General features: G+C 44.6%; 1 protein-coding gene across 2 annotated transcripts in view; it reads right to left on the reverse strand.

Annotated features, from left to right (window-relative positions):
• SCLT1 (sodium channel and clathrin linker 1) overlaps window positions 1-16,540 on the reverse strand; it is a 365,290-nt gene that overhangs the window by 37,836 nt on the left and 310,914 nt on the right. For both annotated transcript variants that reach the window (XM_082270326.1, XM_082270327.1), the window contains exon 20: window positions 7,537-7,615. In XM_082270326.1, the coding sequence (XP_082126452.1) occupies window positions 7,537-7,615 (79 nt within the window). The remainder of the gene's footprint in view (window positions 1-7,536; window positions 7,616-16,540) is intronic.

Here is a 16,540-nt window from a genome sequence, read left to right on the forward strand (position 1 = left end):
TCAAAAAATGGATCGGATGAAAAACGGATGTAAATGGACAAACGGTCCATTTTTGCATTGGTAGTGGATGTAAAAAAAACGGATGAAAAATAGATATAAAAACGGATGAGAAAACAGATGAAAAACAGACGAAAAAACGGATGAAAAACTGATACATTTTGACATGACTGAACTGATGAACTGAACGGACCGTATGTGTGAAAGGGGCCTTAGTTGTAAGTCATGCTTACACCTGCTAATCTGAGGTCTGTAATGAAGGATATTAATAGTATGGGAAGGGTGAGTGGGGGCAGGTAAAACTTATTCTTACTTAAAAACAAAAATGTAACATATTATTCGTGACGGTGTTCACCGTCACTGGGAGTGAAAGACAGATAATTAATGGTTTGAATTGCTTCAGATGGGACAGTAATATTTGTCAGCAATATCTTCATATAGAAATATGAAGATTTATTCCCACTTTACACTGGGAGACTTAGACTGTTGTAGACCAATGCCATGAAGTCTGACTGAATAATGTGTGTATTCCAGGTCCCTCAATGTCAGACAGGCCTCCCCTATTGTTTGTGGATTGAGATAATGTGTATTCCATTGTTCTAGTGTGCCTGTCTGCCTTGAGATAAACTTATTATGGGATGTATATGTGAATGTGGATTGTGCCTGTCCCATTGTTAAATGTTAATGACCTCACATTGTTCTGTCCATATGGCCAGATAATATGTTTAGGTTAATTCTGTTCCTGTACACACTTTCATCTGCATATGATACTGTAATCAGGCAGAGGGGAGGAATTGTGTACACTGTATGGGAGTGTAAAGCTCTGTTTTCATTGGATTGTGAATTTCAGGGCCTGTTCCCAACAAGGTCCACCTGGGGGGGTAACCTTGTGGGGGAAAACTGTATAAAAGAGCAGCTTTACCATTAAAGTTTGAGTTATACTTCACCCTCAATCTTAAGTCCTGTCTCTCATTGGGGGAATCTGCTACAAGGGATTGCTATGCTCTTCATACTCCCTTGGATAATCACTAAGCTCTTGTAAGAGCTGGTTCCTGCTGCACTTTCTGGGGAAAGAGAGGTTCACCCACTGGAACCTGGAGCCTTGTCGTAGGTCCAGGGTGGGTAGGAGACGGCGAGACCCCAACCAAGCTGTGGCAGTTTGTTGGGTCTGAGGTGGTTATGGTGTCTGGTGGAGTGCTTGGAGCCCTCGGGAGCATCCGTCAATGGAGGTACCCAGTCGGGGTGCCGGTTGATCCGTTGCATTACAGTTCACTAGTCCTTAGATATAGGGGCTGCATTTGTTTTTTTTTTCCACTTTTTTTCCTCCTTCATTTTTACCTAGTAATCCTGTGAAAAACATGTCTTCCTCTCTACATCTCCATTACATTGGGTGGGGGTTAACAGAAGGAAGATGAAATTGTTTATGATTTCAGTTCAGTTCACAGAAAGTGACAAGGACACCACGTTTTTTTGGCAAGATTAGCAGGTATTTTCTTTACTTGCTAAAAAATGAAAAAAAAAAAAAAAAGCCTAAGGATTGTAAGCAGCAATAAACTTAATTTGTGTTCTTGGTTTTAAATGTCCTTTAACTATAGTTAAACTTTAACAAGAAAGTGCTAAAAATAAGTCTTTTGCTTCAGAAATATTACTTTATTATCTTGTTATAGCATCTATACCAGCCTTTCTTAACCTTCTTTCCCCAGAGGCACCCTTAAAATAGTATTCACGTTTTAGGGAATCTCTATTAAAAAATAATGTATTGCAGTTCAGTGGGAGGAATACCGCCTTACAGACAGCTAAAAAGATTAATGGTGTAATGCTACTGGCTCTGCCAAATGGCATTGGACCCTGAACTATCCAGACACCATTAGATTGGAGGTTAATCAGCCACAGCTCCAGAATGAGAATCCCTAACAGTCTCTGGGGGAACCCTGGTTGAAAATGGCTGATCTATACATTCATTTCTATGCATTTCTCTAGACTGAATTAGACATTTGCAGCTGCAAGAAAATGTTAAATTTAGTATTACCAACTGATCATTCTTTAGAAAGGACTTTCCAAGTAAATCGGAAATGCTGCTTATGTATTGTATGTGTTAACACAGAGGGGGCCCTGTTCACAGAATTGAACTTGGAACTATATTTTCCAGCTAAAGTGCATTCAGGCTCCCCCATCAGCCAGTCCTTTATAGCATGTGGAGATTTGGATTGAACTAAGCTGGTCCACAGCAAGTCTTTACCATGCATATATTCCTGGAGTTCAGCTTTAAAGCAATATTAAACCCATAAGCAAACATTTCTTGTTTTGCAGCTTACCAATTCTTTGATGTGATGGCTGCATTTATTTTCCTTTTTAGGCTTTCTTTTCTCATATTTTCATCTGGTGATTCAGCCAGTAAGTTTGTTGTTTTTAAAAACAATAAGCTTTCTTCCAGATGTATCAGTTTACATGGATGAGACAAACCATTCAACAGTGGCAGGGGTGCTTACAATTATCAGCTTTTATTTATGTAAAACCTTTATCCCAAAAAGAAAAAACAAAATGTTTTTCTGTAACTGATTATAAAGTGTGAGCTGGAGTTTGGCTTCAATGTGTTAGTTTATTTAAACCTGCTAGTACATTTAACACTATCCTCTCCCCCCAGACTGACAATGCTGCTGTCCCCTTTGCTCATTTATCCATAGTGGGGGCACTCTAATATACAAGGTGTGTTTCTGGCCAGATCACTAGGTGAAAACAGAGAGAAAAAGGTAAAAAATAAAATAAAACCAATGCAGCCACTACTAATGACAATGATACTAATGCAATATACTGAATTTTTTGCTTTTGGGTTTAATACCACTTTAAAGTGCAACCATGGCAAAAAAAAAAAATTGGATTTTGTACTCACCAAAAATTTTTTGTATGGATTTCATTGAGGGACAAAGGAAGCCTTTAGATTATACTGTTGCCTAGAAGGATTGAACACTGGTAAACATAAAACTGCAGATCAGCCCACATCATTACCCCTCCTCATATCAGCAATGCTGCAGTTTTGTAGCAAAGCAGTACCAAAAGCATAATCAAAAACAGAGGAGTGGGACCTGTGAATACAACAATTCTAGTTTCTTTCTCATCCAATGAGAGACACAGTCCTTAAACCGTGGGACATCCAAAAACAATTGAACTAAGGGAAACACAGCTAACATACCCTAACAGGTCTAACATGAAAACTGGGGACTGCCTGCAGCTCACAGAGCAGTCTGAGGGACCTTACACCTGAATCTGGCATCATATGGAGTCATAACATCCACCTGGTAAGAACTTAGTGAGCTTGTTAACAGAAGACTAGGTGGCAGACCTAAGAAATCTAGTATAGTGTGAGCTTTGACAGGAAAGGGTGGAACCCAATCCTTGAGACCTTAATCATGGATGATGGTAGGCCTGGGCCACAAAGAGATGGTTGAATGAGAAGCCAGTACATCTTTATGGGGTCCCTCTGGGATGACAAGATAAAATTGTCACAAAGAAGCAGTGACTGAGAGATCATGACAGCCTTAACCACATCCAGATAATAGTGAAAATTACCGTTTAGTGAATAGGATTTGGAGAGAGGGATGGAAGAATGATGTTCTTGTTGAGGTGAAAGGCAGAAACTACATTAGGAAAGAAGGTATTCCTGAGCCTAGACACATCCTTGTCTCTATGCAAAACCAGAAAAGGTTCTTGCAGGATAAGGACACTCACTTCACAGAGATGTCGCTAATAGATTAAAATTGCGGTTACTGAATTGCAGAGAGAACAAGATTGCCAAGGAATCACAGGGGAATGGACAGTGTAGCTACATAAGAGATCCAATATACAAAGGTCTTAAAGAATTAGAGGTCAAAGATCTCTGAAACAGAATAGAAAGGACAGAAACCTGACCCTTGATAGTTTCCTACAGCCAGTGGTCCAGACCCAACTGCCGGAAGGAGGATTCGTCCAAAAGAAAAACTCCTGGTGTGGAAGCCCCAAGTCGCACACAAAGTCATGTCTAATGATAGACCTTGCAAGAAGTAAACTTTCTACCTTCAGCATCATAGGAATCACCGACGATTCTGCTAAAGGATCCCTGTACCTGGAGACATAGCCATCTAGTTTGTTGTTGGAACCTGAAGGCAAGGGGGTCAACATCTGGCATCCCCCATCTATGACACAGGTCCTGGAACACCTCTCAGGATAGGTAATGCACATGGCTGACAAGGCTGGAACCAGGATAGAATGTGCTTTACCTCTCTTGCTGCAGGGAGACTTCTGGCTCCTCACTAAAGATGAATGTATGCTGCTGCTATAACATTGTCAGACTGGATCAGAAAACCCTCCAGTAGGATGCTCCAGTGCTGCATATCCAAATATCTAGATTTTCAAGGGTGTAAAACAGGAGACGAGACTACGCTGACGATGCACGTCCGCTGCATAGACAGCATTCTCAGGACTCCTTTGAAGCCCAACAAGATGGCCTTTGTCATGAAGATCCTCTAAAAGACAAGAAGGAAGGACTTCCCTGATTTCAGGGCTGGATTTCTGAGCCACCAAGCCAGGTACAAGCGCGTCCCTGGGGATAGATGAATCGGTCCATGGAGAGACTGCCTCAACTTGTCCCACAACAATAAAATGATGGATTTAAGAGGACAAGAGTAAAACTGGGTACATGGAACTGCTTCAAAAAAGGATATCATTAGACCTAAGACTCCTATATAAAATCAGTGTGTCAGAAAGTTCCTGGACTAGAGATATTGAGTTTGAAACAGGAGAGTCTGAAGTGATGACAGATATGGTGACATTTAGAGCTTTGAGATCCAGAATGGAGAGAATGTCCCATTTGATAATCCAAAACAGTCTCTTTCCTGCGTCCAAGCTGCTGCCCCCTCAGGACCAAGGGTATCCAAATATAGTGAAAAAGACAATAAGAGAAGAGCGCACCGACCTCGTGCATTAGAACTTAAAGTACTCAGTACTTTTGGCTCTGAAAAAGAGGGTTCTCCCTCAAAACGCATAAGCCAGGAGTATGCAGATTCCATCAGGTCAAGCAGCACCATTCGAGTATCCTGGAAGTCCTAGAGGCGATTGGTTCCATTTTCCTTACATGTGTGCTATTATCATGCATTTGTGAGTACAACGTATGCTTTTTTGGATTTTAATACATTTTTTAAGTAGTAATGCCCGAGGTCGGTGCGTCCTCTTGTTGTAGAATGTCCCATTTGAGCATAGGAATGGTGAACAGATTAGAGTAAAACCTCTGGAAGACAGGAACTGGTGCAAAGACACCTTGATCCGGAAGACCCGATGGGCTTGATGGAGGTCTGCTGATCTGTGAAGTGACACAGGAAGATTGGAGGCAAGAAACCAAGGAGGAAGTAACCAGGCATCTGTAAAGGTTAACAATCATCACCCCACTCTTTTAAAAAAAGGTGTACCTTAATGCAGAAGAAACTGATTTTATTGACAGATTTAAAAAATCCTATTTTCTTAGTATAATGTACATAACAAAATGGGTCAAGAAGGGCATGACAGACTGAGAAAGAAGCTTGCAAATTATAAGCTTGAAAGATAATGGTCTTATCCACCTAGCAATAGTGGAACGAGAAGCAAGGAGACCCCTGAAGGAACCCTCTGGAAGTACAAAGAAGGCATTCAAGTGCTTATAAAAGGCTGTAGCTGAGACAGTAATTCTTACAGTGTGTAGGAAGAAGGCTTTAGGCCTCAAGACAACCTTATTCTTGTGCAACACAAAGAAGGCTCCTTGCACGATAAGGCTGCTAACTCAGAGACCCTCCATGCATGTGATAGCAATAAGAAAAAACCAAGAGACTCGAATAGGTTAAAAAAATGGCAGCTTCTGAAATGCAGAGAAAACTATAGCAAGGTCCCAAGGAGTCACAAGAGAGTATAAAGGGGGAAAATGTGTGTGGCACCCTGCACAAAGGCCTTATTTAGGGAGAGAGAGGCTAAGAGTCTCTGGGACAGAGTGTCTAAGGCCAGAGATTTGTCCTTTGTTCTGGACCAGCATTTTGCTTTTAGTACCATCAGATGGGATTAAAGACAGAACATGTCCCATGGAGTGCTTAATTGGACGAAAGCTCCTTAACGCGCACTAAGCAAATTTAGCCTTCCAAGTACGATAGTAGACTTTGTGAGAAGTTGATTTCCTAATCTTCAAGGGATAGGGATGACCACGTCAGCCAAGCTCCTGTCTCTCAAGATAATACATTTAACAGCCATGTTGTTCAAGCCAGCGCTTAAGAGGCAGAATGGAACACTGGCCTTTGAGACAGAAGATCTGGACAATCCAGAAGGGCCCAAGAAGAGCCTGCCAGGAGTCTGAGTATGTCAGAGTACATCCTCCCTGGACCAACTTGGTGTGATGAAAATCACCAGAAAGCCCTCCATCTCAAACCACTGAGCAGACAAGGGAGAATCTGGAGAGGTGAAAAGGCATAGATCAGGTTAAACTCATCCAACGATGTCATCAGAGTATCCCCTGCAAATGCACGAAGGTCACTAGACCTGGCGAAAAACCTGTTCAGTTTGTTGTTGAATCTGGAAACAAGCACATCCAAGTTTGGCATTCCCCACCTTCAGATAAAGAACCCATTCCCCAGGGTCCAGACACTGATCACTGATAAATGTATTAGTTAATTTTATACCGAATGTTTAATACCTTAGTGTTAGGTGGATGGACCTTCAATTTCTTACAGTTTGGATTAACTTATAACATGACACTAGAGCAGCCTTTTTCAACCAGAGTGCCTTGGGGTTTCTTCAGGGGTGCCTTGGCAAAATGCCTAAAAATGTCCCCAAAATTGTATACAAGCTGGTGTGTGGATGAAACCTGCCTTTTAGTTACACAAAGCCACAGGTTTTCATTGTACACCATTACAACTTTCTAGCTGCCAGCCTTCTAACGACCAATGACATCATCGGTTGATAAGAAGGATGACAGTTGCCTGCATATCATCCTTGTTTGACCCTCCCTTGCCTCTCTCTATTAGCTTTGGGGTCTCATTAGCTAAGTGATGGAGAAAAACTGAGGGAGAAGAAAAACATTGGAATACTAGTCAGTACCATTTTGCAAAAGTGTATTTGCTCTGGAAGAAAAAAATCACCTTTAACGTTGGGTGTCCTCCGTGTATTGATGGTGCTGTTTTATGTAAAACTATTAGAATTGTTTTTACATTTTTGAATGGGGCGCCTCAAGTCTGTCCATAATTTTGAAGGATGCCTCGAGATTGTCCTTAATTTTAAAGGGTGCCTTGACTGAAAAAACGTTGAGAAACACTTCCCTAGAGGACCGGGTTTGTTCAGATACTATTTATATTACAGCTGATATTATGAAGAAATTATAGGCCACAGTTGAAATGAAAAAATAACACTGGCATAGTTTTCCATATAATATAGAATACTGTCACCAACTTGTCTGAACTGATATTAACAACAAGATTACCACATCAGGCAAGAGTCCTGGTTAATAAATGAACCTTGGAACACAGGAACATGATATGTGACTGTGTTTATTACCTCCGACATTTTCTCATGGCTGACTTCTAACTGTGAAAGTAACTCTTGTTTTTGTAGTTTTTCTTCTTTTAATTTACTTCTGTTAGAAAAAAAAAAGCAAACACTTCAGATAAGTAAAACAAATTGGGTAAACCTGTAATGAAATGCAGTTTAAAGAGGTCCACTACATATGAAATATTCCCAAAATGATAATTTAACACACTATGTTTAAAATAACACGCTCACCTATCTGCTGGCACAAAAAAATAAAAAACCCTCAACCCCCCTTTTACTTACCTAAATCCACAGCCACCTGACATTCCAGTCCTTAATCTTCCATTTCCTTGATATATAGGAAGTCCTTCTTTGGGTGTCCAATCATTGCCTGTGGACACTTCCTACTGGCTGTCGGGGTCCATTTGGAATCAATTAAATTGGCTGCTCAATGCACTTTAACAGACCCAAAATTTCTCCTGCAGCATTTTTGGATCGCAGCACATCATAATGCACGGTTGTGTGTTACTGCACATTGCAGTGTACTGCAATGTAGGTGCGTTGGGTGCCATTCATAACAAATGGCACTGCATTGCACCAAGGCATGTAATGCATATTATTGGTGTGAACAGGCCCTCATTTTTTTTTTTTGAAAATTCTATTTATTTTGTTTTGAAAAAAACATACAAAAACAGAGCCGTTGGGCATACCCTGGCTCGAGACAATACAAAAAGAACATATATAACAAGTACAACCTAAGAAAACAAAAGAAAAACCCCAAACAAGGCTGCAGCCATAGTCTATGTAAAGTCAAGCTTCACCAGTGAAAGACAGTGTCTGATGGAAAAGTCCGGTCACTGTGGAACATCTGAGGACACAAGAAAGGTGGCACGGGCCCACTCCCCCCAGACAAAAAAACAGAATGAGCAGACATTAGGGTTACGGAGTCACATCATTTGGGCTTTCACCATCATTAGTAGTTTCCTTTGCCTCTAACCATATGTTCCAAACCTTTATGAATTTCTGAGGGCAACCTATGTTAGTATAGGCTGCTTTGTATGCTTTGAAAGTATGGCCCACTCTGTGGCGACCCACACTTTACTAGGTATCTTGTTGTTCTACAAGAGAAAACTGGTGGTTCTCAGATGGCGGAAACCTAACAGAGTTCACCAAAGCCTTCCACGAGGAAAGGGTGGGCGCATCAGGTTTCCGCCATCTGAGAACCACCACTTTTCTCTTGTAGAACAACTAGATACCTAGTAAAGTGCGGGTCGCCACAGAGTGGGCCAGGTCATTTACAAGCCCCAGGATGCAAAACTCAAGTTTAGGAGGTACACGTATTGTGGTCACTTGATCAACAAGGCTCAACACCTCGGTCCAGTATGGCAGTAAAGAGGGACAATGCCAAATCATATGCGTATATGTGGTGGTGTTAGCACGGCAGCGCCAACAATCCGCAGGGGTGCCAGGGAAGGCTCTATGCAGTCTAGTAGGCGTCAGATGGAATCTATGCAGTATTTTAAACTGCACTAGGCGATCCCTGGTGGCCACGAGATGTCGGAAGGGGTAGTCCCAGACATCCTCCCAATCCTCCGTGTCTAGTTCCAGAGCCTCCGCCACCCAGAAGGCCTGCAGAGCCTCCAGACCAGAGTGAACACTGGGGAGCAAGGTGCTATAGAAAGTAGAGAGAGGATTCTTGAGCGTCTCATCCCCGAGGATGGTCTCTAAATCTGCCACAGTGAAGTCAGATGGGGAGTCCCCAAACTGCTTGTGGAATGCATGTCGAAGCTGCAGGTATCGAAAAAAGTTGGGCAAAGAGAACTTGGCCTTCAGCTGGTCAAACCTCAAGAGCGTCTCTCCCTGACAAATATGAGACAAGTGGAGGATTCTCCTAGTGGCCCATACAGAGGGATCCGGAATAGAGAAAAACTCCGGTAACTCCAGATTCATCCATAAGGAGGAGTCCGGGGACCGACGACCGGATCCCATCCTAACATACGGAGTCTGTAGCGCCCATGCCCTAATCACCGTCACCATAGAAACAGTGAGTGGGTACGGGGCCTTTGCTCCAGGAAACAGTAGATTACACAGCGCCTCGTAGGAGCCAAACAGGGCCGCCTCTAGAGTCACCGCGGTATTGGATGTGTCCAAAATCAGCCAGTTATGAGCATGGGTCAAAAGTCCCGCTATATAATAATGAAAAAAATGAGGACACGCCAATCCCCCCCGAGTCCAAGGCTGCTGAAGCACCGAAAGTCTAATCCTGGGAGGGCGAGAGCCCCACAGGAAAGTAAGAATGTGGGGATTAAACTGTCTAAATACAGTCTTGGGAATCCAAATCGGGGAATGACGCAGCACATAAAGAGGAGGGGGAAGCAGTTTCATCTTGACCAAGTTAATTAGACCAATTAACGTCAGGGGAAGATTCGCCCAGGATCGCAGCTTAGCCTTAAACTTCTGCAATAGGGGAAATAAATTGAGGCTACAAAAATCCCGTATATCAGGGGAGATAACTATGCCCAGGTATTTGATTCTATCCATCCAACATAAGGGCAGAGAGGGGTCCGCCTGTAGTCGGGCACCCTCGTCTACCAGAAGGATAAGTGACTTTTTCCAGTTTACCCTAAGGCCAGACAGTTCGGTGAAAACTGGAACTGGAGCGACCCGCCGGGGTCCCGGAGTAAAAGGACAATATCATCGGCATAGAGTGCCAATTTTTCCTCCAGGGATCCCACCCAAATCCCCCCGGAACCACGGATAGCCGCCGCCAGGGGCTCCACCGCCAGGGAGAACAAGGCCGGTGACAGCGGGCACCCCTGACGAGTGCCCCGCTCAATGGTAAAGGGAGTAGAAAATCAGCCACCCAACTTAATCTGAGCCCGAGGGTGACTATAGAGAATGGAGATCCAACTACGGAAAGTCGGGCTGAAGCCAAAGGCCTCCAGCACCGCCGACATGTAAGACCATTCCACTGAATCAAATGCCTTTTCCAGATTGAGCGCCACCATCACTCGGGCACCCTGAGCCTCCGCTGGGACCTGCAAATGAGTAAACAATCTACGTATATTGATGTCAGTAGACTTACCCGGCATGAAGCCAGTTTGGTCAATATTGATCAGAAAGGGGAGTACTTTCATCAAACTAGTAGCAAGCATCTTGGTAAAGATCTTTAAGTCATAATGTAGTAGGAAAATGGGCCTGTAGGCCGAGCACAGAGTAGGGTCTTTCCCAGGCTTCTGAATCAAGACTATATGAGCCTGAGACATGGATTTGGGCAAAGCACCGGACTCCAGGCAAGAGGCGTACAGCTTCAAAAGCCTGGGTGCCAAATCAGCAATGTACTGTACATCTTATACCAGTCCCCCAGCAGGCTGTCAGGACCAGGGGTCTTCCCGGGGGGGGGGGGGGGTTTAGGGAGCGAATGGCCAGCTCAACCTCCTCTAGGGTAAAATCCACCTCTAGAAGGGCAACATCTTCGGACGACAGAGTTGGTAATGACAGTTCCCCGAGAGACCCCAAGTCCTGACCGTCCGGCCGGGGGGGGGGGGGGGGGTCTGCACCATACAAACATTCATAGTAATTTTGAAATTCCAGAAGGATCTCAGCAGGGTCCCTGAGAAGATCCCCCTGGGCAGACTTAATAAGCGACCCCCACCTCAGCCTCAGCGATCGAGGAGACATGCAAGTGCAAAGCTCTTCTAGACTGGGCCAGGGAGGAGTACGCCCCAGGAGAGGGGTCCGAGGCAAATTCCGTCTCATCTTCCACCACTGCCGCCTCCAGGGCCACTCTCTCCGCAGCGCACTCCATCCTGGCAGATTTAATGGCAGAAATATAATCGCCACGTACTGTGGCCTTAAAAGCGTTCCAGCATACCAGTGCTGATGAGGTGAGGTAATTCAGGTCCCAATATTGTGCAATCTTGCCGGTCATCCTTTCCATCACCCTCTGGTTTTGCAGCCACCCGCAGCCCAACCGCCAACTGCCCCTCTCTCCTCGGTCACCCAGCCGCATCTGAACTTCCAGCGGCGAGTGATCAGAGAGACCGGCAGGCAGATATCCGGCCGAGAGGACACATGGAAGGGCTGAGGGGGAACAAAATGCTAAATCAATCCGAGAACCAAAGCAATGGGAAGCGGAGACATGCGAAAATGATCTAGTCTGTGGGTGCTTCCACCACCACAGCTCAGTGAACTGTAGGGTCGAGACCCAGGTCTGTAGCTCTAAACAGGACTGCAGATTCAGATTCAAGGTATCCAACTCCCCATCCAGAATGCTGTTAAAATCCCCAGCTACAAAGATTCGCTGAGCCGGAAACTCAGCCAGGCAGTTAGAGACGTGACACAATATAACACTGGAGAAGGGTGGGGGGACATATACATTCACAAAAAGAAACATGCGACCCTCCATCTCCAGGGCAAGGATAACAAATTAAACTTTGGGGTCTGTAATGATCTGCTCAACTCGACAAGGTAGAGCCCTATTCACTAGAACAGAGACCCCCCCTGGCGTAGGAGGAGTAGATGGCATGACAGGATTGACCCACCCAGCGTCTGCGAAGAGCCAAAACTGCACTGCCCGTCAGGTGAGAAAAACTATGTCCGGCCTAGAGGACTGAAGGTACTTGAATAGGAGTGCACGTTTAAATTTGTTATTCAGGCCCCGTACATTCCAAGAAACCACTTTAATTCGGTCTAGCATGGCTAAAAGGAAAAACCATAGAACAGGAGACTGGAGGACAGTGGGAGGAGAGCCCCAGAGCTAGGGGGGAACCAACCACGCCACCCCTCCGACCCAGCCACCCCAAGGTATAGACACCAGACTTGCACAGTGATACATAAAATTTTGGTGAAGCAGTAAACATGACCTGAAGATGAGCGACATAACATGGGTTTGCAGCCAGAAAAAAAAAAAAAAAAGAAGAAACAATAACTCCCTGCCAACCAGGAGACAATGGTGGTCCAGGTCAGCTTCATCCCTAAAAAACTGTAGAACAATGCTGTCCTGAAAAACTTAGACAGCTAACATCAGGCACTGTGGCAGGAAAAATAATAACCCGCTGTACGGGTTAGTACATGTATACAATACAGTACAGTAGGAGAGCAGCCACCCACTAAGTCAATGGGCCAAAAAACAGTGGAAAATAAATGAAAAAGGGGGGAAGCAAAACAAAGTCATAAGCACGCTCCTTGGGGAGCTCCTTGGAATAGACGATCCAGGCTGGGGGTACACCAAAACAAATAGGGGAAAAACCGCCAGTTTAGGAGGACAAAAAGGGGAATCCATAAGGAAGTAGTCAGCACTGAGCCAATCAACAGGAGGATAGAACAGACTGATCAGCAAAAAAGGAAAAAATAAGAACAGAGGATCTCCAGAGTACATTCTAAACTTTAGCGCAGGGCCAGCAGCCAGGCATCCACATCCTCCGGTGTGTTGAAGAAGCGCACCGCTCCGCCGTGGGTGACCCGCAAGCGACTGGGGTACAGCATCCCGTATTGCACCCCTTTCTCTCTCAGCCTCAGGCGAACATAGTGAAGGACTTGCGTTTCTTTTGTAGATCCGCCGAGAAGTCGGCATATAGGTGGACGGCAGCATTTGCAAAACGCAGGTCAGGGTGTTTTCGGGCCTCACTGAGGATCCTGTCCCTGTAGTTAAGGAAGCAGACTAGGAAGGGCCTCGGGGGGGCCCCTGGAATCCCCCTACCAGTGGGGACCCGATGGGCCCGCTCCACCACGTAGGTGGGGGATACCTCCATCATTCCCAAGAGGTCCTTAAATGCTCAGCAAACTCGGCCGGAGCAGCCCCCTCCGCTCCCTCTGGCAGGCCCAGGACTCTCACATTGTTACGCCTCATGCGATTCTTGGCATCATCAGCTTTCGCCATTAGCAGGTCGACTTTGGTCTGCAAGCTTTCCAGGAGGCCAGAGTGTTGTGCAGTAGTGTCCTCAGCAGCAGAGACACGCTGTTCCGTTTCAGTTAAGCGCCCCTTGATTTTATCCAGGTCATTGCGGATGAGGTCACACTCCTCCGTGAGGTGATCTATTCTGACCAGCAGGGACGTCTTGCTGTGCTCGATGGCATGGAGGATGACCTCAGTGTCCGAGCCCACCGCACGGGTCGAGGTGCCGGGAGAGGAGTCTGTGACTTGAGCTGCCTCCATGCTGGCCAAGAGAGTGCGTAGTTGGTCAGCCAAGATGACGTCAGAGCACAAGGCCGGAGGCGCAGAGGGCTTGGTAAGTGACTGCGGAGCGGCTGACCTGCACCTGGAAGGCATGAGTGAGTAGCGGAGATATATACCCCAGTACCACGGAGAGCTCCGGAGGTAAGTCTGGCAGGTTAGTGAGCAACAGGATGGGTAAAAAGGTTCAGGATGGCAGGAGCTCCCAGGGCACACGTCTTCACTGCTCTACATCCAAGCCACGCCCCCATGAACAGGCCCTAATTAATCCAAAAGGAGGTTGATCTTTAACCACTTGCCGACCAGCCGCTGCAGGTCGGGTCTATTACGCAAAACGACATACCTGTATGTCGTTTCGTGTAATAGCTAGTGGGGGCACACGCTAATTGGCCAGAAGGGGAGCCAATCAGCGGGTTCGACGGATGCAATGTCCGCCGGCCACTCGCGTACGCTCCCCATATAGGGACAGAACGGTGGTCTGCCTATGTAAACAAGGCAGACCGCCGTTCTGTCCGAGATGAACACAGGGATCCTGCATTCCTGCTATTTAGGAACACAGATCTCTATGTTAATTTAGTAGGTACAACCCCCACACAGTTAGAAAGCATCCCCTAGAGACACACTTAACCCTTTAATTGCCCCTTGTGTTAATTCTTTCCCTGCTAGTATTAGTACAGTAACAGTGCTTGTTTTTAGCACTGATTACTGTAGTAATGTCACTGGTCCCCTCAAAAGGGTCAGGTGTCCGGTCTGTCTGCCGCAATGTCGCAGTCCCGCTAAAAAATCTCTGATCGCCACCATTACAAGTAAAATAAATAAATCAAAATGGCATAAAATCTATCACCCTAGTTTGTAGACGTGATAGCTTTTGTGCAAACCAATCAATATACACTTTAGGATTTTTTTTGCCAAAAATATGTGGCAGAATACAGGTTGGCCTGAAAATTTTAGATTTTTTTAATTTTTTTATTGGCTGTGTTTTATAGCAGAAAGTAAAAAATGTTTTTTTTTTTTTCAGCATTGTCTCTCTATTTTGTTATAGTACAAAAAATAAAAACCGCAGAGGTAATGAAAAATACCACCAAAAGAAAGCTCTATTTGTGGGGAAAAAAGGCATGAATTTTATTTGGGTACAGCGTCACACGACTGCGCAACTGTCATTTAAAGTAACGCAGTGTCATATCGCAAAAAATTGCCTGATCATTAGGGGGTTAAACCTTTCACTCCAGAAGGAAGTGGTTAATTTAGTGAATTTGGTCATGTTAACAGCTCTTCAGTCTTACAAATACATACATTTTTAGTTTGCCTGGAGTACCCCCTTAAGCTCTGACAATTACACACAGTGGAAGCAGATATCTTGCTGGCAGATCCGATATTTAACCACTTGCCGACAGTAATCCTACTGCGGCAGTGTGGCTCCCCTGGGTCCAGCGCCGTAGACCTACGTCGTTGGATTTCAAGTGGTCTCGGCGGCGTGCAGGAGACAAGGTCAGAGGAGGAGAGGCGACGATCGCCGCCTCTCTTCCCCGATTGTCGGGGAAAGTGTGAGAAGCATAGCTGAACCTGCGATCCCCCCCCCCACACGTCAGTAAGCATGAGGTAACATTTAACCCTTTGATCACCCATAGGGTTAACTCTGTCCCTGCCAGTGTCATTATTACTGTAACAGTGCATATTTATAGCACTGATTACTGTAGTAATGTCACTGGTCCCCCCAAAAGTGTAAAAAATGTCAGTTAGGGGTCCGATCTGCCCGCCGCAATGTCACAGTCCCGCAAAAAATCGCAGATCACTGCCATTACTAGTAAAAAAAAAAAAAAAAAAAAAAACAATAAAAATGACATAAATCTTTCCCGTAGTTAGTAAATGAGATAACTTTTGCACAAACCAATCAAATTATGTTTATTGCGATTTTTTTTTACCAAAAATATGTAGCAGAAAACAACTTGGCCTAAAATGTTTTCTAATTTTTTGGGGGGAATGTTATATAGCAAAATGTGAAAAATATTGTGTTTTTTTTTCAAAATTGTCGCTCTTTTTTTTGTTTATAGAGCAAAAATTTAAAATCGCACATGTGATCAAATACCACCAAAAGAAAGCTCTATTTGTGGGAAAAAATGACGTCAATTTTATTTGGGTACAGCGTCGCACGACCGCGCAATTGTTCGTTAAATTAACGCAGTGCCGAATCGCAAAATAGGGCCTGGTCAGGAAGGGGGTCAAATCTTCCGGTCTCAAAGTGGTTAATCTATTCGGTTACTAGTAGACAGTGGCTGAGGAGTGAGGCCCTGCGTGCCTTGTTAGCTCCTAGTGAATTGGCTGCATCTTTATGAAATCAGAGCCAGTCACCAAATGACTGTCTATGCTGTATGCAGGCATATTGTGGAAGAATTGCAACTGCAGTCGCCCACCCCTTCCAAAAAGCACCTCTCAAGTGAACAAGCACTCTGCTAATCACACTTTCACACAATCTGAAGTGCTAATAATATAATTAGGATATGGAAACTATACAACATAGATGTGTGCATGCAGCTGTAGTGTAAATCTTCCCTAATACCTCTTGATCCCCAGTATTTTACCCTCGGCATGCGATGACTCACGAGGATAAAGTTTGCAGATTCATTTAGAGGTCACTTGATGATCATAATCCCACTTAGCAGAGCCGAAATAGTGTAGCAATAAAAGCAATTCATTCTATAACAAACCATTTAAATGGCTCAGTGGCAGCAAGCAGACACAAGTTTAATCAAATGCCAAGTCCATTTTGCCCAAATGACTCACAAAATAATGAATACTGTGAATTGCTTTATAAAACCGAAACAGGGATAACCTTAATTTATAAATCTATAAAAGAAG

Source organism: Pelophylax lessonae (assembly GCF_965119305.1).
Source record: "Pelophylax lessonae genome assembly, chromosome: 1".
Classification (NCBI taxonomy): Eukaryota; Metazoa; Chordata; class Amphibia; order Anura; family Ranidae; genus Pelophylax; species Pelophylax lessonae.